At 42.4% G+C, this 15,515-nt stretch overlaps 1 protein-coding gene across 1 annotated transcript in view; it reads right to left on the bottom strand.

The window, feature by feature from the left end:
* tmem151ba (transmembrane protein 151Ba) overlaps positions 1–15,515 on the bottom strand; it is a 29,027-nt gene that overhangs the window by 552 nt on the left and 12,960 nt on the right. The window contains exons 2-5 of the mRNA XM_063222254.1: positions 12,571–12,864; positions 11,028–11,174; positions 5,670–5,809; positions 21–568 (exon numbers count right to left, since the gene is read on the bottom strand). Coding sequence (XP_063078324.1) covers positions 21–568; positions 5,670–5,809; positions 11,028–11,174; positions 12,571–12,864 — 1,129 coding nt within the window. The remainder of the gene's footprint in view (positions 1–20; positions 569–5,669; positions 5,810–11,027; positions 11,175–12,570; positions 12,865–15,515) is intronic.

Below are 15,515 nucleotides of genomic sequence, written 5' to 3'. Positions count from 1 at the left end.
CGCGGCTCCTGTTGAGCGACAGGAGGAGTAGGTGTTGCTGGCACCGGTGCTGCTGCCGCCACCACCACCACAGCCGTTGCCCATTGCCAGGTCCATGAGCACGGCCTCCGAGTAGCTGGGGACCAGCTGTTGGTTGGAGCGGATGTGCCACTCCAGCTCCGTGCTGTCGATGGTGTTGACGCGCGGGATGCGCCGGGCGCAGTACGGCGTGGCGGCCCGTCGCTGCTGCGGAGGCTCCTGCAGCTCCTCACATGACGGCGTCGCGGCCGCGTGGTAGTCGAACCCGAACAGCTTCTCCACGTGGTAGTGCACGCAGGCCGTGTGGTACTCATTGAGCACACGCAGCGGCCAGGAGAGCGTGAGGGTGGCCGCCGCCCAGAAGACGGCACGCCGGGCGTACCAGGGCAGGCGCTCGGGCTGTGCGAAGGCCACCACGTACTCCTTGAAGTCCACGTTCTTCAGGTGCATGCCCTCGCGCGCTTCCATGTAGTCATCCAGGCCCTCGTTCTCCGTGAAAAAGCGTGCGCGCTGCGTCAGGTAGGAGTTCTCCGACTCCACGTTGGCGAAGCTGGAAGGGGAAAAAAGGCGGGAAAGTGATTTTTCTTGTTTGTCAGTTAAGTTTGCAGTGATGGGCAACCTGGAGGCATGCAGAAACTGCAATGCAGTGCCACATATTCCAATAGATCTGGTTTTACCTGTCCGATAAGGTAAAACTAGGTCATTTGGAATATGTGGCATTGGATTGTAGCTTCTGAATCCAGGTTACCCATTCCTGGAAGTAGGACATTTAACAGACTTGGACTAAGGCAGGGGGCTCTGAAAACATTTTGACTTGGAGACCTCTAGTAGAGCATTTTTTCCAAGGACCCCCTCAAAACTACCATCTACTGTATGTGCTGTACATACAGCTCCAGGCCACTTTATTAGAATAGCCAATTTATTAGACTCTCTCTGTCTTAAAGGAGAATTTCGGCCAGTTTGGATGCATATCCCATCTTGGGTGGACCAAGGGAAAAGGATGCAAGTCAAAACCGCAAGAATTTTTTATGCGTGCTGCGCAAAGTTGTTCAATTGCGGCGTTTTCGGTTAAAGCCTGGCCCGTCGGGCAGGTATTTGACCTGTTTTAAAGCTCCTAGCGTGCATTAAAACCCTTTTGAACGCTTTGGCCGTGGTGTGTGTACCATTACAAGTAAATCTGGTGGTTTACAGTACCATTACAGTACCATGTGGGTGTCCCACACTTCACTCTTCAATATACCCGTAGATACCCATGCTACGTTTTGGTGTTCACTGATTCTTGAGAAAGTGGCTAAAACAGGTTGTAATCTTGAAAGAAAAAAACAAAGTGAATTACAAAATAATATGGTATATCCTCGTAGACAAAGGTCTTGGCTTTTCAGAAATGCACAAGGCCAATCTCCCCATTTTCCATTTTTTTCAGAAATCAGGTTTTTCTCCGATCATACCTTGTTTTTTGTCAACACCGTCAGACACAATTAAAAGCAATAAAAAGTGTATTGATTTGGTTGCATATGTATCTGGAGTTTTTAAGTGATTGTGTGTGTTTTTTGGTTCACACATACGCCTTTAAATGTTGAAAATTCACTTTCATTCTATTTTAATACTGCTTCATGTGTTCTAATTAAAAAATATGTGCTGTCAGACAATGCTTACTTAATGGCTAAATAGATCAAACATTTTTTTTGTAATTTCACAAATATTCGTGTAGGCTTAAATTTGCTATTACTTTGATAATTCAACAACTACAAAGGAAAATTTTGTAAGCACATTCATTTAAAATGTCCAAAACTCCTTCTTACGGTGGTGACTTAAGAACTGACGGTGGTGACAGTCAGGCGCGGAGTGGCCGTCGGGAGATCGGGGACTTGTCCCGGTGGGCCGCGGCCGTGAAATGTAATAATGCGGCCGCACTGCGTTACCAGCCGGCCCTGAAGTTCAATGATAGTTCTGATAAGCACTGACTTCCCACTTCCCTATTTAGAAATTATGCTGACTAGCCAGTATTTATACCGTATACCAGACGGCAATACCTCACTGACGGTGTCAAACAGTAAATTGGCCACACCCCTTCTCTACTGATAATTTTCATACACCGTAGATCGCGGAAGTTTACAAGATCTTAGTAACACAGTTTCGTTTTCAGTATTTGAAGAACCTGTGATAGGTATATTGGTTACCAAAGGATGGAAATATGAATAAATTATGATTTATTTTCCGATTTCCACACGACTGTTACAGTTTACAGTCTTTCCAGTCCTGATTCACTTGCTCTGTGGTTATTGACTTGGGTTACGAACAGACTCCACCAAGTGGTAAGGAAGATAACTGCACCTAACAGAAGCAATGGGTTTTGTTTTGATTTGTTAGACCTACCAGTATATCTCCTTATAGTCGAAATAATATTATTATCATACATATATTTATATGTGGTACATTTAGGATGTAACCTATGTCTGAAGAAATGGAACAAAATAATTACCACACAAGATTCTGATGTGACCAGTGCTGGGTGTGTAGGCTAATAAGCTGTGGATTAAAGTAGAGTGATTGCAAGAAACAAAGACATTTGCTGCGAGAAGACAGCGTTTTAAGGTAGGCCTACACCGTTTGGTTATACATTTTGTTGACTTATGGTTGTGGTTTGAAGTAGCTAAGTTTGGCTTATTTGCTGCATGGTGGGTTTATTGCACAATGTAGACAGACTTTTTGTAAGCTATAGGCTACTATACTATATTTTGTAAGCCTACTCTTCTAAAAATCCCCACACCCAAAACTTTGTGCCCATGCTCATCCTGTCTTCCTTAAACGATATTTCAATTTCAAACTGTCAAAATGACAGTGGAGTGCACATTTGCATGGAACAGTAGCGTGATGTAGCCTAACCTAGGCCTATGAATGCTTTGGACTGTGATGATGGCTCCAGTGGTGTAGTCTACTTTTTGAAGTGGGTATACTGTATATTTGAGCATTTTTTGATGTGTGTATAGTCTACTGTATATATTTGTGCTATTGTAAATAATGGATCAATCAATTTTAAGTGGGTATACTGTAATCCCTGAAATTTTGAAATGGGTGCGTATACCTGCGTTTTACGTAGACTACACCACTGGCTGTGCATTTCATCAAGGTGTAGGCTACAATTCTCCACTTCAGGTTGATATTTTGACAACACTAATGTCCACATGTAGTACGACTGCAGATTTCGTGGCTTTTGTCTTTTTGGTTAGGAAACCATGTTCGCTTTGTTTTTTGTTTTTTTAAAGAGGGCCGCCAAGGGGAAAATTCTCCCGGTGGGAAAAGGTGGGCCACTCCGCCCCTGGTGACAGTAATCTGAAGGTGGTGAAAGTGACCTAATTATTACCTGCATTTAGCAAAATAAATAGCCCTCTCAAGTCAATGACATCTAGCATAAACACTTTATTTTTGTGTGTGCACAGTGTTTGTGCATGTGTTTTTTCTTCATTTGATAGATACTCTAGGAAGTAGGCCTAGATTATTGAAAATGTGGCATAAACAGGTTTTAAATTGTTCAAATCCAAAATATAGAGGTGTATTATCATAGATGAACGTCTTGGCTGTGCAGTGAATGTATTGGCCAAGCTCCCCATGTTTTACATTTTTCATAAAATGGGCTCTTTCTTGGTTTTGTCACCAGCGTCAGACAGAATTAAAAGTAAAAAAATAAGTTTACTGTATTTAAGTGAAATACTTTTACAATTCAATATAATTGTAGATACTTATTGGAAGCATATTCTTAAAACTTGTCAAAAACATGTAAAACACATGCTTTTTTGTGAACTACATTAGATGTCACCACCGTCAGGTTTTGTGACAAAAAACCCTCCAAATGCACCTCAGTGGAGGCTGGAGTATACGTTTGGGTCACAATTATTACTAACATGTCTGGTAATGTTTCATTAACCAGCACAATTTAGTAAAATATGGAACAAGATGATGAGCGGAACAAAATCTGACGGTGGTGACATCTGACGGTGTGAGACAAAAAAACACTCTTTTACATATTGTGCATTTTTTGCTCACATTAGCCACTTCGTTTTCGCTCTGTTTCTTAGGGGCTTCATGACGCTTCTGAAAAAGTATATATAATTAACATTAATGTAACAATAATACTATTAAAACCCCCGACGGTGTTGACAGTTTATGGTTGGGACAGTACCAGTGTCCAAACAAATTATCAAATTGAGGAGAAATTAGTAAACTTACAGGAGCTTCAGTGATGGTGAAGTACTCAGTAGATCTAAAGGTTTGAAAAGGGGTCCTAAGTAATGACAATGACCTTGTGCATACCTGATTTTATTGTCTTTTAAAAAAAATCTGACGGTGGTGACTAATATGCTGGACACACTTTGAGCAATCAGAAAATAGTAGTAAATATTGCTTTACACGCACTATGTGCATATTTGCAGAACCACTTCAATATGGACTTTCACATCATGGTGATATTATTCAATAATATCAGTGATTTTTACATTTTAAGTCAATTGAAATGATGATGTCTGTCCTTGGGACAGCTGTTTTTACAGGGTGTGGGCAGGTTTATAGCCATGAAAAGCAATAAAATTACACTTAAATATTTCAAACGACTGTACATTTATGCAACAGACCCCTGTGTCTTTACCTGGATTCATTTTGTTCATTAAAATGTAGTTTATTTTCAACAGAATTGGCAGTTTATTGCAGAGACATGTTTTAGCCGCTTTCTCAAGAATCAGTGTGTTAACTCACCAGTTTAATTCTAACTCACCAGAAATAAACCCCCATTCATTTTCAATGGGGTTTCATTTCTGGTGATTTAGAATTAAACTGGTGAGTTAGCGACAAAACGTGGCATGGAAATCTACAGGGTATATTGAAGAGTGAAGTGTGGGACACCAGGTCAGCAAACAAGAACAGCTGACAGCAAAGCATCAAGGATATCTGGCCTTCCATTACTCCCATGCACTGTTTCTGCCATTGACTTCAATGTTAAACGCATCATGAACGTTATTAAGACAGAGAGAGTCCTAACCAAGTATTGAACATTGCATGTTATGTAGAAAGTACCAAATTTCAACTGATTTGATGTGCACTGATGTGAAACGAATTTTGATGAAGAAAATTGTGATTTTATTACAATATTCTAATGATGCGAATTCCCCAATGCATGGGGTTTTTGAGCTGGAAGACAATTTAATGATTGGAATAGTTAAAAAACTGGGCCATGAATCTATAATCCATGACAGTGTAACATTATTGATGGAATTATGGAAATAAATAAACTTGTTCATGCTATTCTAATAAAGTGGCCTGGAGCTGTATGTCTAGGGTTTTGGCTGCTTGGCAAAATGTCTCAACAATGTGTGTCATGTTCAATCTCTTAAGAGGGCAGGAATAATGTGCAGAATGGGATTGGACTACTGTAAATAAATATGTCATATCCACTTCAACCTGCTCTGCTGTAGCATTTTCATTGTATCAAACTTTGCTCAGGAGCAAGGCACCGAATCCCACATTGCTCCAAGGGACTGGACCTAATACGGTATTACGGTATATAGTTGGTACAAACTGGTTGGCAAGGCAAGGCGGCAGAGGTGCAAAACATAATAAAAACCCTGTCTTTCCTTGAAATCTACTAGCCCAAGACTGACCTGAAGCACTTGGTGAAGCGCAGCCGTGTGACAGGGAAGACGTCCAGGCCCCTCAGCTGCTTGGAGATGTCCTTCACGCCACAGTTGCCATAGTCAAACTCCGCCTCTGCCACGTGGGTGTTGACACGCTCATGATACACCTGCATGTCAGGTTACAATACAACAGTTACAGCGCTATTGTCCAGTGATATATCTAACACTGTGCGATCTAGTTCTTGATTGTGATTGGCTGATAGCAGTTGTAAATCAGGTGTAAACACACACCATTCCAAACAAAGATTCTATGTGTGACTAAGTTGGAGGTGACACGTCTAAGTTGATAATCCGCTTCACGTCGTGCCTAGGGTTTAATCCCGGGACCCGGGATTCCCGGGAAATCTGATCAAAACAATTTCCCGTTTCCCGGGAAAGCCATGACGGGAAACCGGGAAAAAAAATTAAGTGCGTGTCTATTTGTTGTCCCAGCAACATAAGCAACAGTGCCATCTAGCAGCGGTAACACTTCAGGCTCATTTAAGCAGCAGCAGTAGGCCTACAGGCCCATTTCAGCAATGTCTGAGGTGCGCGGTTGACGTATTATTTCATCCGCAACCGCTTCTCAGAATTTCTAATCCACCCGCCCTAATGTTTTTTCTCCAATTTCCAAAACCGAATCCGCCCGCCATCCGCCTATTAGTTTTTAGTATTTAAGATGCCTGAGGCACATAGTCGATCGTCTTTTTCAAGCAGTGCAGGTCATTTACATCTTGCCAGCCCATGTTTAAAAAAAATCTCTAACTTATAGCGATTCCCAACTTGTCTCCACCCATCGCACAACGTGAAAGTTGAAACGTGTGGATGCTTTAATGCAGCCTAAATGTTAACAGTTTAAATACATCCAGTCCAAGCAGCACAATCGAAACTATTGGCTATCTAGCTTACACGTTTGGATGGTATCCAATAAGACGAGTCAAGTGTCTTGCGAAGAGTGCAGAGAATTACGTCGCGCGTGTGTGTGTGAGCGAGAGAGGGTGAGAGAGGGAGCGATTCCAAACTTGTCTCCATCCATCGCACAACGTGAAAGTTAACGTGTATGCTTTCATGCAGCCTGAATTGTACCAATTTTGCCTCCTCCCCAAGCAGCACAATCGAAACTATTGGCTATCTTGCAAGTTTGGCTGGTCTATCCAACAAGATGAGTCAAGTGACATATTGCGAAGAGTGCAAGCGTCGCTTTGTGTGTGAGCGAGAGAACTAGATAGACAGGTCATCAGCTGGGAAAATTAGGCCTTTCGTCCTACCGCACTTTTCTCTGTGGTTTACTGACCAGAAGACCTATTGGAAGAAATTAAATCATGGGGCCACGTCAATTTTTGCTCAGAATTCAATATGGCCGCCATTTTCCAAAATGACTTGTTTTCATGCATTATTACATTGTACTATAAGGTGATATTCATGAACGATGAACTACTTTCAGCACTATTCTGTCCTATTTCCTTACATACATGTTTACAAAGGTTGACTAAACTAAAATAAATAAAAAATAAAGTTGACCACCTTGCAATATCCAAAGGAAAGTGCTGAGAATAATGATTGAAATGCACATACAGTCTATGGCTGCGGAAATTAGGCCTGTTGTCCTGTAAGGGTTTTCATAGTGGATTATAGACCAGAAGGCCTATTGAAAAAGATTAAAACTTGGGGCCATCTCAAATGTGCTCCAAAATTCAAAATGTTCTCTGTTTTTCAGAATGGCAGACTTTCACACATTTCTCTCAATACTGTAAGGCCATAATTACCAATAAAGATGACCTATTTTTCAGTTAAATTGTCCTATCTCCTTACAGACGTGAGTATAAAGGTTGTCTAGAAAAAGGCATGAATACAGGGGGTGGACAAAATAACTGAGACACCTGTCATGTTAGTGTCATTTAGTTCCTCTTGCGTCCACAGTTAATCCTGTTGGATGTGGTTCATCCTTCTTGGTGGTATGCAGACATCACCTTGGATACTGTGGCTCTTGATACATCACAAAGACTTGCTGTCTCGGTCAAAGATGCAACAGTTACACAGAACTTCTCCTTTTTGAACTCTGACATGTCACCCATAATGTTGTGTGCATTGCAAAATTGTGAGCAAAACTGTGCTCTTTCCCTGCTAATTGAACCTTCAGTTCACACTTCACTTTACTGGTGCAATGTGCCATTATTGAAGATTGGCCAACAGGCTGGTCCACTTGAGCCATTAAACTTCCAACACTAAAATTAAAAGTATCTCAGTTATTTTGTCCATCCCCTGTATCTTGCCACTTTGAAATATCCAAAGGAATGTTGTCAAATGATTGAATTTCACAAACACAGTGGACTGCTGAAAAAAGGCATATTGTCCTGCCAAACTGTGTGTGTGTGTGTGTGTGTGTGTGTGTGTGTGTGTGTGTGTGTGTGTGTGTGTGTGTGTGTGTGTGTGTGTGTGTGTGTGTGCGCGCGCGCTTGTGTGTGTACGTGTGCGTGTGTACGCGTGTGCATGCGTGTGTGTGTGTGCGCTTGTGTGTGCGTGCTTGTGTGCGCTTGTGTGTGTGTGTGTGTGTGCGTGCTCTTGTATGTGTGTGTGTGTGCGTGCGTTTGTACGGTATGTGTGTGTACGTGTGCCTGAGTGCGCTTTTCTCAAGTGTGTGTGGCCAGTGTGCTTCTTTACATACACTGACATAGACACAGTAGACAGGGTGTGTGTGTGTTGGGGGGGGCTAAGGTGGGGGGGTAGGGAGGACCGAATGATGTGGAGGAGCGGGGGGATGAATGAGGGGATGAGTAGGGGTAGGGGGGCAGAGTGGGGTTGAGGGGGAATGAGTAGGGGTTGAATTAGGAGGTGGGGGGCAGAATAGTGTGTGGGGGGTTCGGGGGGGCAGAATAATGTGTTTGTGTGTTTGGGGGGGGGGTAAGTTGAGTGGGGGGGGGTTGACCTGCCAAACTTTTCACATTGGGTGGAGGGTGGGCGAGTATTTTGTGGGGGGTGGAGGAAGAATGAGTCAGGGGGGTTGAGTGTGGGGTGTGGGGGGCAGAATAGTGGGGGGTGAGTGAGGGGTGGAGGGGCAGAGTAGCATGGGAAGGATGAGTGAGGTGGTTAGGGGGCAGAATAGTGTGTGTGTGGGGGGGGGGTGAGTGAGGGGGTGGAGGAGGCAGAATAGTGTGTGGGGGAAAGACACTGTAGAGCAGGGGAAAGATGAGCGGGGGATACGCGTGCACGCACACACACACGCATGCACACTCACCCTTTCTTTATGTAAAAAAATGTAGGCCTGAAAAACTTTTGGTCAGAAATCTAATGTGAAAAGTTTGGCAGATCAATAGCCTTTTTTTCAGCAGTCAACTTTGTATGTGTAATTCAATCATTTTCTGACAACAATCCTTAGGATATTGTCTATAGGAAATTTACATCTTTCTGTTGCCAACCTTTGTACTCACGTCTGTAGATAGGAGATTTCACTGAAAATAGGTTTATCCTTATTGATAATTATGGTCTTATAGTATTGAGAAAAATGTATGAAAGTCTGCCATTCTGAAAAACAGAGAACATTTTGAATTTTGGAGCACATTTGAGATGGCAACCAGCTGGTGAATCTTTTTCAATTGGCCTTCTGGTCTGTAATCCACTGTGAAAACCCTGACAGGACAATAGGCCTAATTTTTTCGCAGCCATAGACTCTGTATGTGCATTTCAATCATTATTTTCAGCACTTTCCTTTGGATTTTGCAAGGTGGCCAACTTTATTTTCATTTCTGTTAGTTTAGTCAGCCTTTGTAAACATGTATGTAAGGAATTAGGACAGAATAGTGCTGAAAGTAGTTAATTGTTCATGAATATCACCTTATAGTACAATGTAATAATGCATGAAAACAAGTCATTTTGGAAAATGGCGGCCATATTGAATTCTGAGCAAAAATTGACGTGGCCCCATGTTTAAATTTCTTCCAATAGGGCTTCTGGTCAGTAATCCACAGAGAAAAGTGCGGTAGGACGAAAGGCCTAATTTTCCCAGCTGATGACCTGTCTAAGAGAGAGAGGGAGAGAGAGAGGCTTCCCAAAATCGCTCTGCAGAAAGGGCAAGGCGATGTCTCCAAATATTAGACAAAATGCAGCTTATTTTAGTTAAGTAGACATCAGGAAAGTATTTTGTTTAGTTGCAAAGCCGAGCTGATTGGTTCATATTGCTCTGAAAGACACTGAAGTCTATGCCTATATTTTAATGGGTTTATTATGCGCGCGAGGTCACCTAACTGTAGTGACGCCCGGTGCTATTACCAGAGGAAAACCATAGCACTTGGGCAAACGGTAAAGCCAGTTTAGCCATGCATACCTGCCTATGATGAACCAGTTTTCTTGTTTGAAAAAACACTCTTCCTGGCGCTAAAGCAAACTGCCATTTCTGACTGACCCAGATGAAATCCCATGCACGGAACTCCACTATTGAGATGACATCGTATAGGCTATATTTCCCACCGCTTATCACAGTAGCCGACAGTGAAACATTGTTCTCATGAAGCTGGCGGTAGACGTGTATACTATCCACAGGTGAAGGACAATGTGCCATGATTTGCGCACAACCTCAAACACAATTCCTTAATGGAAAATAGCCAACCCACTGTTGCATCAAACTTATAGGTGAAAGTCGTGAGCTCCACCAACAATCCACCGTCATTGATAAGCGCTGCATGCTGCGCACAGGCTATCATCTTACACTTCATTATTATTGTGTTGGTGGATAGGAGAGCTTTATCTTAATTCCTTTCTCCCAATAATGATACAAACAGTAACAACTTGATACAAAATGCCAGTTTGGGAGGAACAGTTGAATTATAGCCTCTACATGACTAGATCAAAAAATGGGAGGAAAAAAAAAAAAAAAAACCCGGGATTTCCCGGGATTCCCGGGAAATGGGCCGTCAGATCCCGGGATTTGATTCATGCCATTTTCGGGAAAAATATTAAACCCTAGTCGTGCCCCATTTCCCTTACCCGTTATAAAACCAACACAAACCCACAGCCTCTCATGGCTTGCTTAATTATCAAATATTACCTTACAATACACTTAGGTGGCATAAAGAGGACATGAGCAAGATACAGATGTGTAGAGAAGCACATTGCGGGTGTGAGTGTGTGTGTGTTTGCTTGCTTCTCTGAGTTCCTCTATAAGTGTGCATCCCCCTCCTTACACCACTGTGCCAGAGAGTCTGGATAAGAGTAGGTGTCTACTTTGAGGTATCGTTCCACCTGCTGTGTCCTCCGGACTTAGGGGTAGAGAATGGCCTTTCACTAGATACAGGATGTCATGTGTGTGTCTGTGTGTGAGAATGTTTGTGTACTTAAGGTGTGTATCTATACCTGTGTGGTTGTGTAGGCGTCCCCATTGCGGTATCGCGTCACCTGCCGTGTCCTCCTGACATAGTGGTAGCTAATGGCCTTCCACCAGATGCACGGGGTGGCCTGCTGCATACGCTGCACGCGCTCCGCCACACTGTCCACATCCACCTTGGAATGCAATGGAAACCTTTATTCATGGGTCAATGTCGTTTAAGTAGTAGCACACATCAGGGTGCCGCAACCATAGCTAATGCCACTGTTGTACGGATTCAATTATTTATTTTCGTTTTTAGCGGATTATCTAAGAAGCACATTCATTTCAGTACATTAATTACCAATTACTACATGTAAATAATTTGCAGGCATTAGCTGTAGTTTTGTACCAACTGATGTCTGAGTCAAAAAAAATATTCTCAGAAATGCATGTTTTGTTAAAAATGAAAGTTTGAGAGAAGCGTAATGAAATTTGGCATGCCTAATTTACCACCTGCATTCTGTTCTCCACTAAACTGTCATTCGCCTGAATTCAGCGCAAAAAGATAGGCACGCCTATTTAACCATCATTCTACACTCTGCCGTCATTTGGCGGAATTTCAGCGCACTGGAATTTGGAACGCCCCTTAATTAACTATACAGCATTTATTATCCGCTCACCTGTCTCCAGTCAGAAATTTTCTTTCTCGCTCTCAGCTTTCTTGTTCGATCAATTCGTCAGGCGCAGATACTGCCCGAGCCCTCAGTGGCGCCCCGTACTCCCAAGCTCGAGAATGTTTTGCTACATAGACATTTCTTGACCGTGGCAGTACTTCAGCACCACGGCCAGTGATCTTGCCCAATACGCCACATAATCTATCTCAGCTTCTTGAGTGCAGTGGTCCCTGCGGACCCCGTGAAGCACTTTGATGATCAGTCCACTGCATGGACAGCCACTCTCCTACGAGAGCGGCACGATCACAAGAAGTCCATTCTCTAGCGAGAACGAAGATGTATGCATACATGCTAAATCCGAATTTCAGAGAGTGAATTAATGAAATATAGTGAAGGGTGATCAGTGTAGCCAAAAGACAAATGGTGTATAGGTTTAAAAAGTATATGCAAAAATCAAAAATTGGCCTGATGCCCTGATGAAGGCCAATATGGCCGCAACGCGTAGGCCCATGTGTTTTTTAACAGATTTGCCATGTTATACTAAAGGATTTTTATATTTTTCCTAAAATGCCTCTGCTCTTCCATCCAATAATAATAAATAAAAAAAACTAATAAAAAAAAAATTGTAGTGAGATTTGTAACTAATGATTTGAAATGGTACAAAGTACATGGAAGTCTTTGTGCACAAGCCTTCAGTTTTCCAGGTGTAAGGTGGGAAAACTTGATGAAAATGAGCAGTTCGGAAAACACTGCACACTGGATAATGATATGTTTTCGCCCTTTTTTTTCTCGCAAGCAAGTGAGTCTGAAGACACACTGGAAACGTGTTGTTCGCTCCAAAAAATAAAGAGAAAAGAAGATCACTATCCAGTGTGCGTGTGTTTTCTGAACTTTTCATAATGATTTGAAATGGTACCTTGTACTGCATCTGTCCGCGGCTGTGGCAGTGCCAGCACTCCACCAGGTAGACCACGTAGAGCATGAGAAGAAAGGCCAGTGGGATGTAAACGTAGCCGTTGGAACAGGGGCTGTCGTGGTACATCATGGACTTGGCCTTGTAGGCGCTGTCGAAGGACAGACGCGTCACCCGCGTCACCTGGCACCAGGCCATGGCGCCCACGCAGCCGTACATCAGCACCGACAGCACCAGGCATTTCCAGTGCGACTCGCGGCACAGCGACTTGCTCAGGGACTGCTTCACGGGCTGTTGCTGCAGGGGTGGGGACAGTGGATGGAGACAAGTCTGTACAGTTTTATTGGTAAATACACAGCACTTTTCACTGATAAAAAAATGTAAAAAAGTGCTTCACAGTAACAGAATTAGGAGGTAAGGAGGTAAAAAAAATGTTGGGGGTGGAGACATCTCAGGACAGTAAACATGTTTATATAGTAAATAGTATACAGCACTTTTGACTGATAAAATTGCCAAAAAGTGATTCATAGTGACAGAATGAGGAGGTAGAAAAAGTTGCTTTCATTCAATAGATTTATTATGCTGTCGCTGGTGGAGACATACGTACAGTACGTGGGTCATGTAAATACGTACAGTACGTGGGTCACTGATGTTTTTGGTAGAAGAAATCAGGTGGTGTAACCACAGCCAATACTTAACGAAGCATGTTGTACAATAATGTACCCTAATGTAACAACTTCACAATAGTGACATTAGCTGTGGTTGCGCCACCCTGACGTCAATTTTCAGAGATAAAAAACAAGCACAAAGTGCATTATGGTGACAAGACTAGGAGATAAGGAGCTAGAAAATTTTGCACTTTTCATCCAATAGGTTTCTCCAGTTGTGGTGTAGGCATAGAAGCATCATAATACACACCGGTCCACCAGTGGAATGCTCTACTAGTCATTGAAAAGACTTAACTAGTACTACAATACTACAACTTAACACATTTTGTTACAGGGTGGTTGACATGACGCCTTGTTTTTTCGTAACATTTGTTAGAAATCTACAAAACTGTTATTTTTCCTTTAAAAAAACAAATGTCAATGAAAGAAGATGTGGTACATTATGTTTCATATTAGTCTTAGATGAGAAGAAACATTTTTGTTAAGATCTATGTAAAGGTTTATATGTCAAATATCCTGCGGTGTGACTGTAACACTACTGAAACCTGGAATATAATATATATATAAATTAATCAAGAACATTTCGAATAATGTATGAAGCATTTGGCATGATTGCATAAATATTAACTTCATATTAACATATGTGAATGTGAAAAAAACTCAAGACAGTAATATTAATTACAAGTTCAATTTCGTAACACAAATTGCATCATGTGGGGTGACATGTATCTACTTTGCTCTGCATCCACATCCTCTTGTTTACGGTTGTGATGTAAAGAAGAGCTTCTCTGACCATGCTCCGGTTTCCAGCAGCAGAATACTCCATCGTTGTGTGCTGGTTTTAAAAAACAAGAGCAATCAGAGATGACCAGCTGCCTCACGGGGCAGTGCTAGATGCATGTATGTCAATGTTTGTGAAAGGGCAGCTGCAAGGCCAACTACAAGGGTCTTAAAGACTCGCTCCTAACCAGTCAGTACCTCAGTTATTGGAGGGTGCTGTGGAAGTTTAAGGTGACTATTAATCTCTTAATATGTCTTCAGATTGCAATGTTTCTGTCACACAATGCTTAGGTTCATTTTATGGTGTCCTGTGGTGTAATTAAAAGGATTAAAATGTCCATAATGCAGTGAATTTCCTGCGGTGTGACTTCATTTTCCTGTGGTGTGACATGCCTATGCAATGTGTTGATGCAGGACACATTTTCCCAAAAATGGCAAAAATTAGGCGAAATTCCACAGACCCCTAAGTGCTTTATTTTTTTCCAATTTTTTCCCATAATTTTTTTTCAGGAATTGGATTTTTTTTATTTTTTATTACGCCCTAAACATCAACCACCCTTTTGTAATGCATTACATCAAAGTCTGCCCCAGCCATTACTACTTGGTCATTGCCATCCTATTAACAGCCAATTTAATCCAGGGCCATGTCGTAACAACAGATTAATGATGAGGAACCACCTCACAAAATGGAGGCTGAAAATTCAAGTAAAGAGAACCACCAAGACATGCTCTACTCATTAAAGCAGTCCATGGAGGGAAGCAATGTGCCTACCCTATACTGAGTACCTACTGAGTAACTACTTTTCACCTGGCCCTTACAGAGGGTTGGCCCGCAAACAGTCCATGAAGGGAGGTAGAATGGAATGGCAAAGTGTCTGCCCTATACTACTACTACCACAAGTACTTTTAACCAGCTGCTTTTTAGAGGAAATTGAGCCAGGCAGTACAATGACCATGTTTGTCTGTTTGTGTGTGTGTCTGCCTGCAATGTTTTGGGTTGCCAAACACATGCATCTAGCACTGCCCCGTGAGGCAGCTGGTCATCTCTGATTGCTCTTGTTTTTTAAAATCAGCACACAAAGATGGAGTATTCTGCTGCTGGAAACCGGAGCATGGTCAGAGAAGCTCTTCTTTACATCACACTCAGTAACCACTGCCAGCGACATCCAACCATTTGGCCGTAAACAGGAGGATGTGGATGCAGAGCAAAGTAGATCTTATCGTCCTCCACGCTTCTGTAGACAACCCAGTGCAACCAGCACAGGACCAGGATGCAAGAAGCAAAAGACATGCCGGTGCAACTCAATATACCATATATATATATATATTTTTTATTCAAGGTGCATGACGATGCAACTACTTACATCGAAACGTTAGCCAGTCACTTCATGCACCTTCAATAACCATATGGAAATGGAGCTGCACCGGCATGTCTGTTACAACATAACGTGCACCACATTATAAGGTGCACTGATGACTTTTGAGAAAATGTAACGATTT

The sequence above is a fragment of the Engraulis encrasicolus genome, chromosome 18, assembly GCF_034702125.1.
Source record: "Engraulis encrasicolus isolate BLACKSEA-1 chromosome 18, IST_EnEncr_1.0, whole genome shotgun sequence".
NCBI lineage: Eukaryota > Metazoa > Chordata > Actinopteri > Clupeiformes > Engraulidae > Engraulis > Engraulis encrasicolus.
This window is presented reverse-complemented; position numbering and strand designations above follow the sequence as displayed.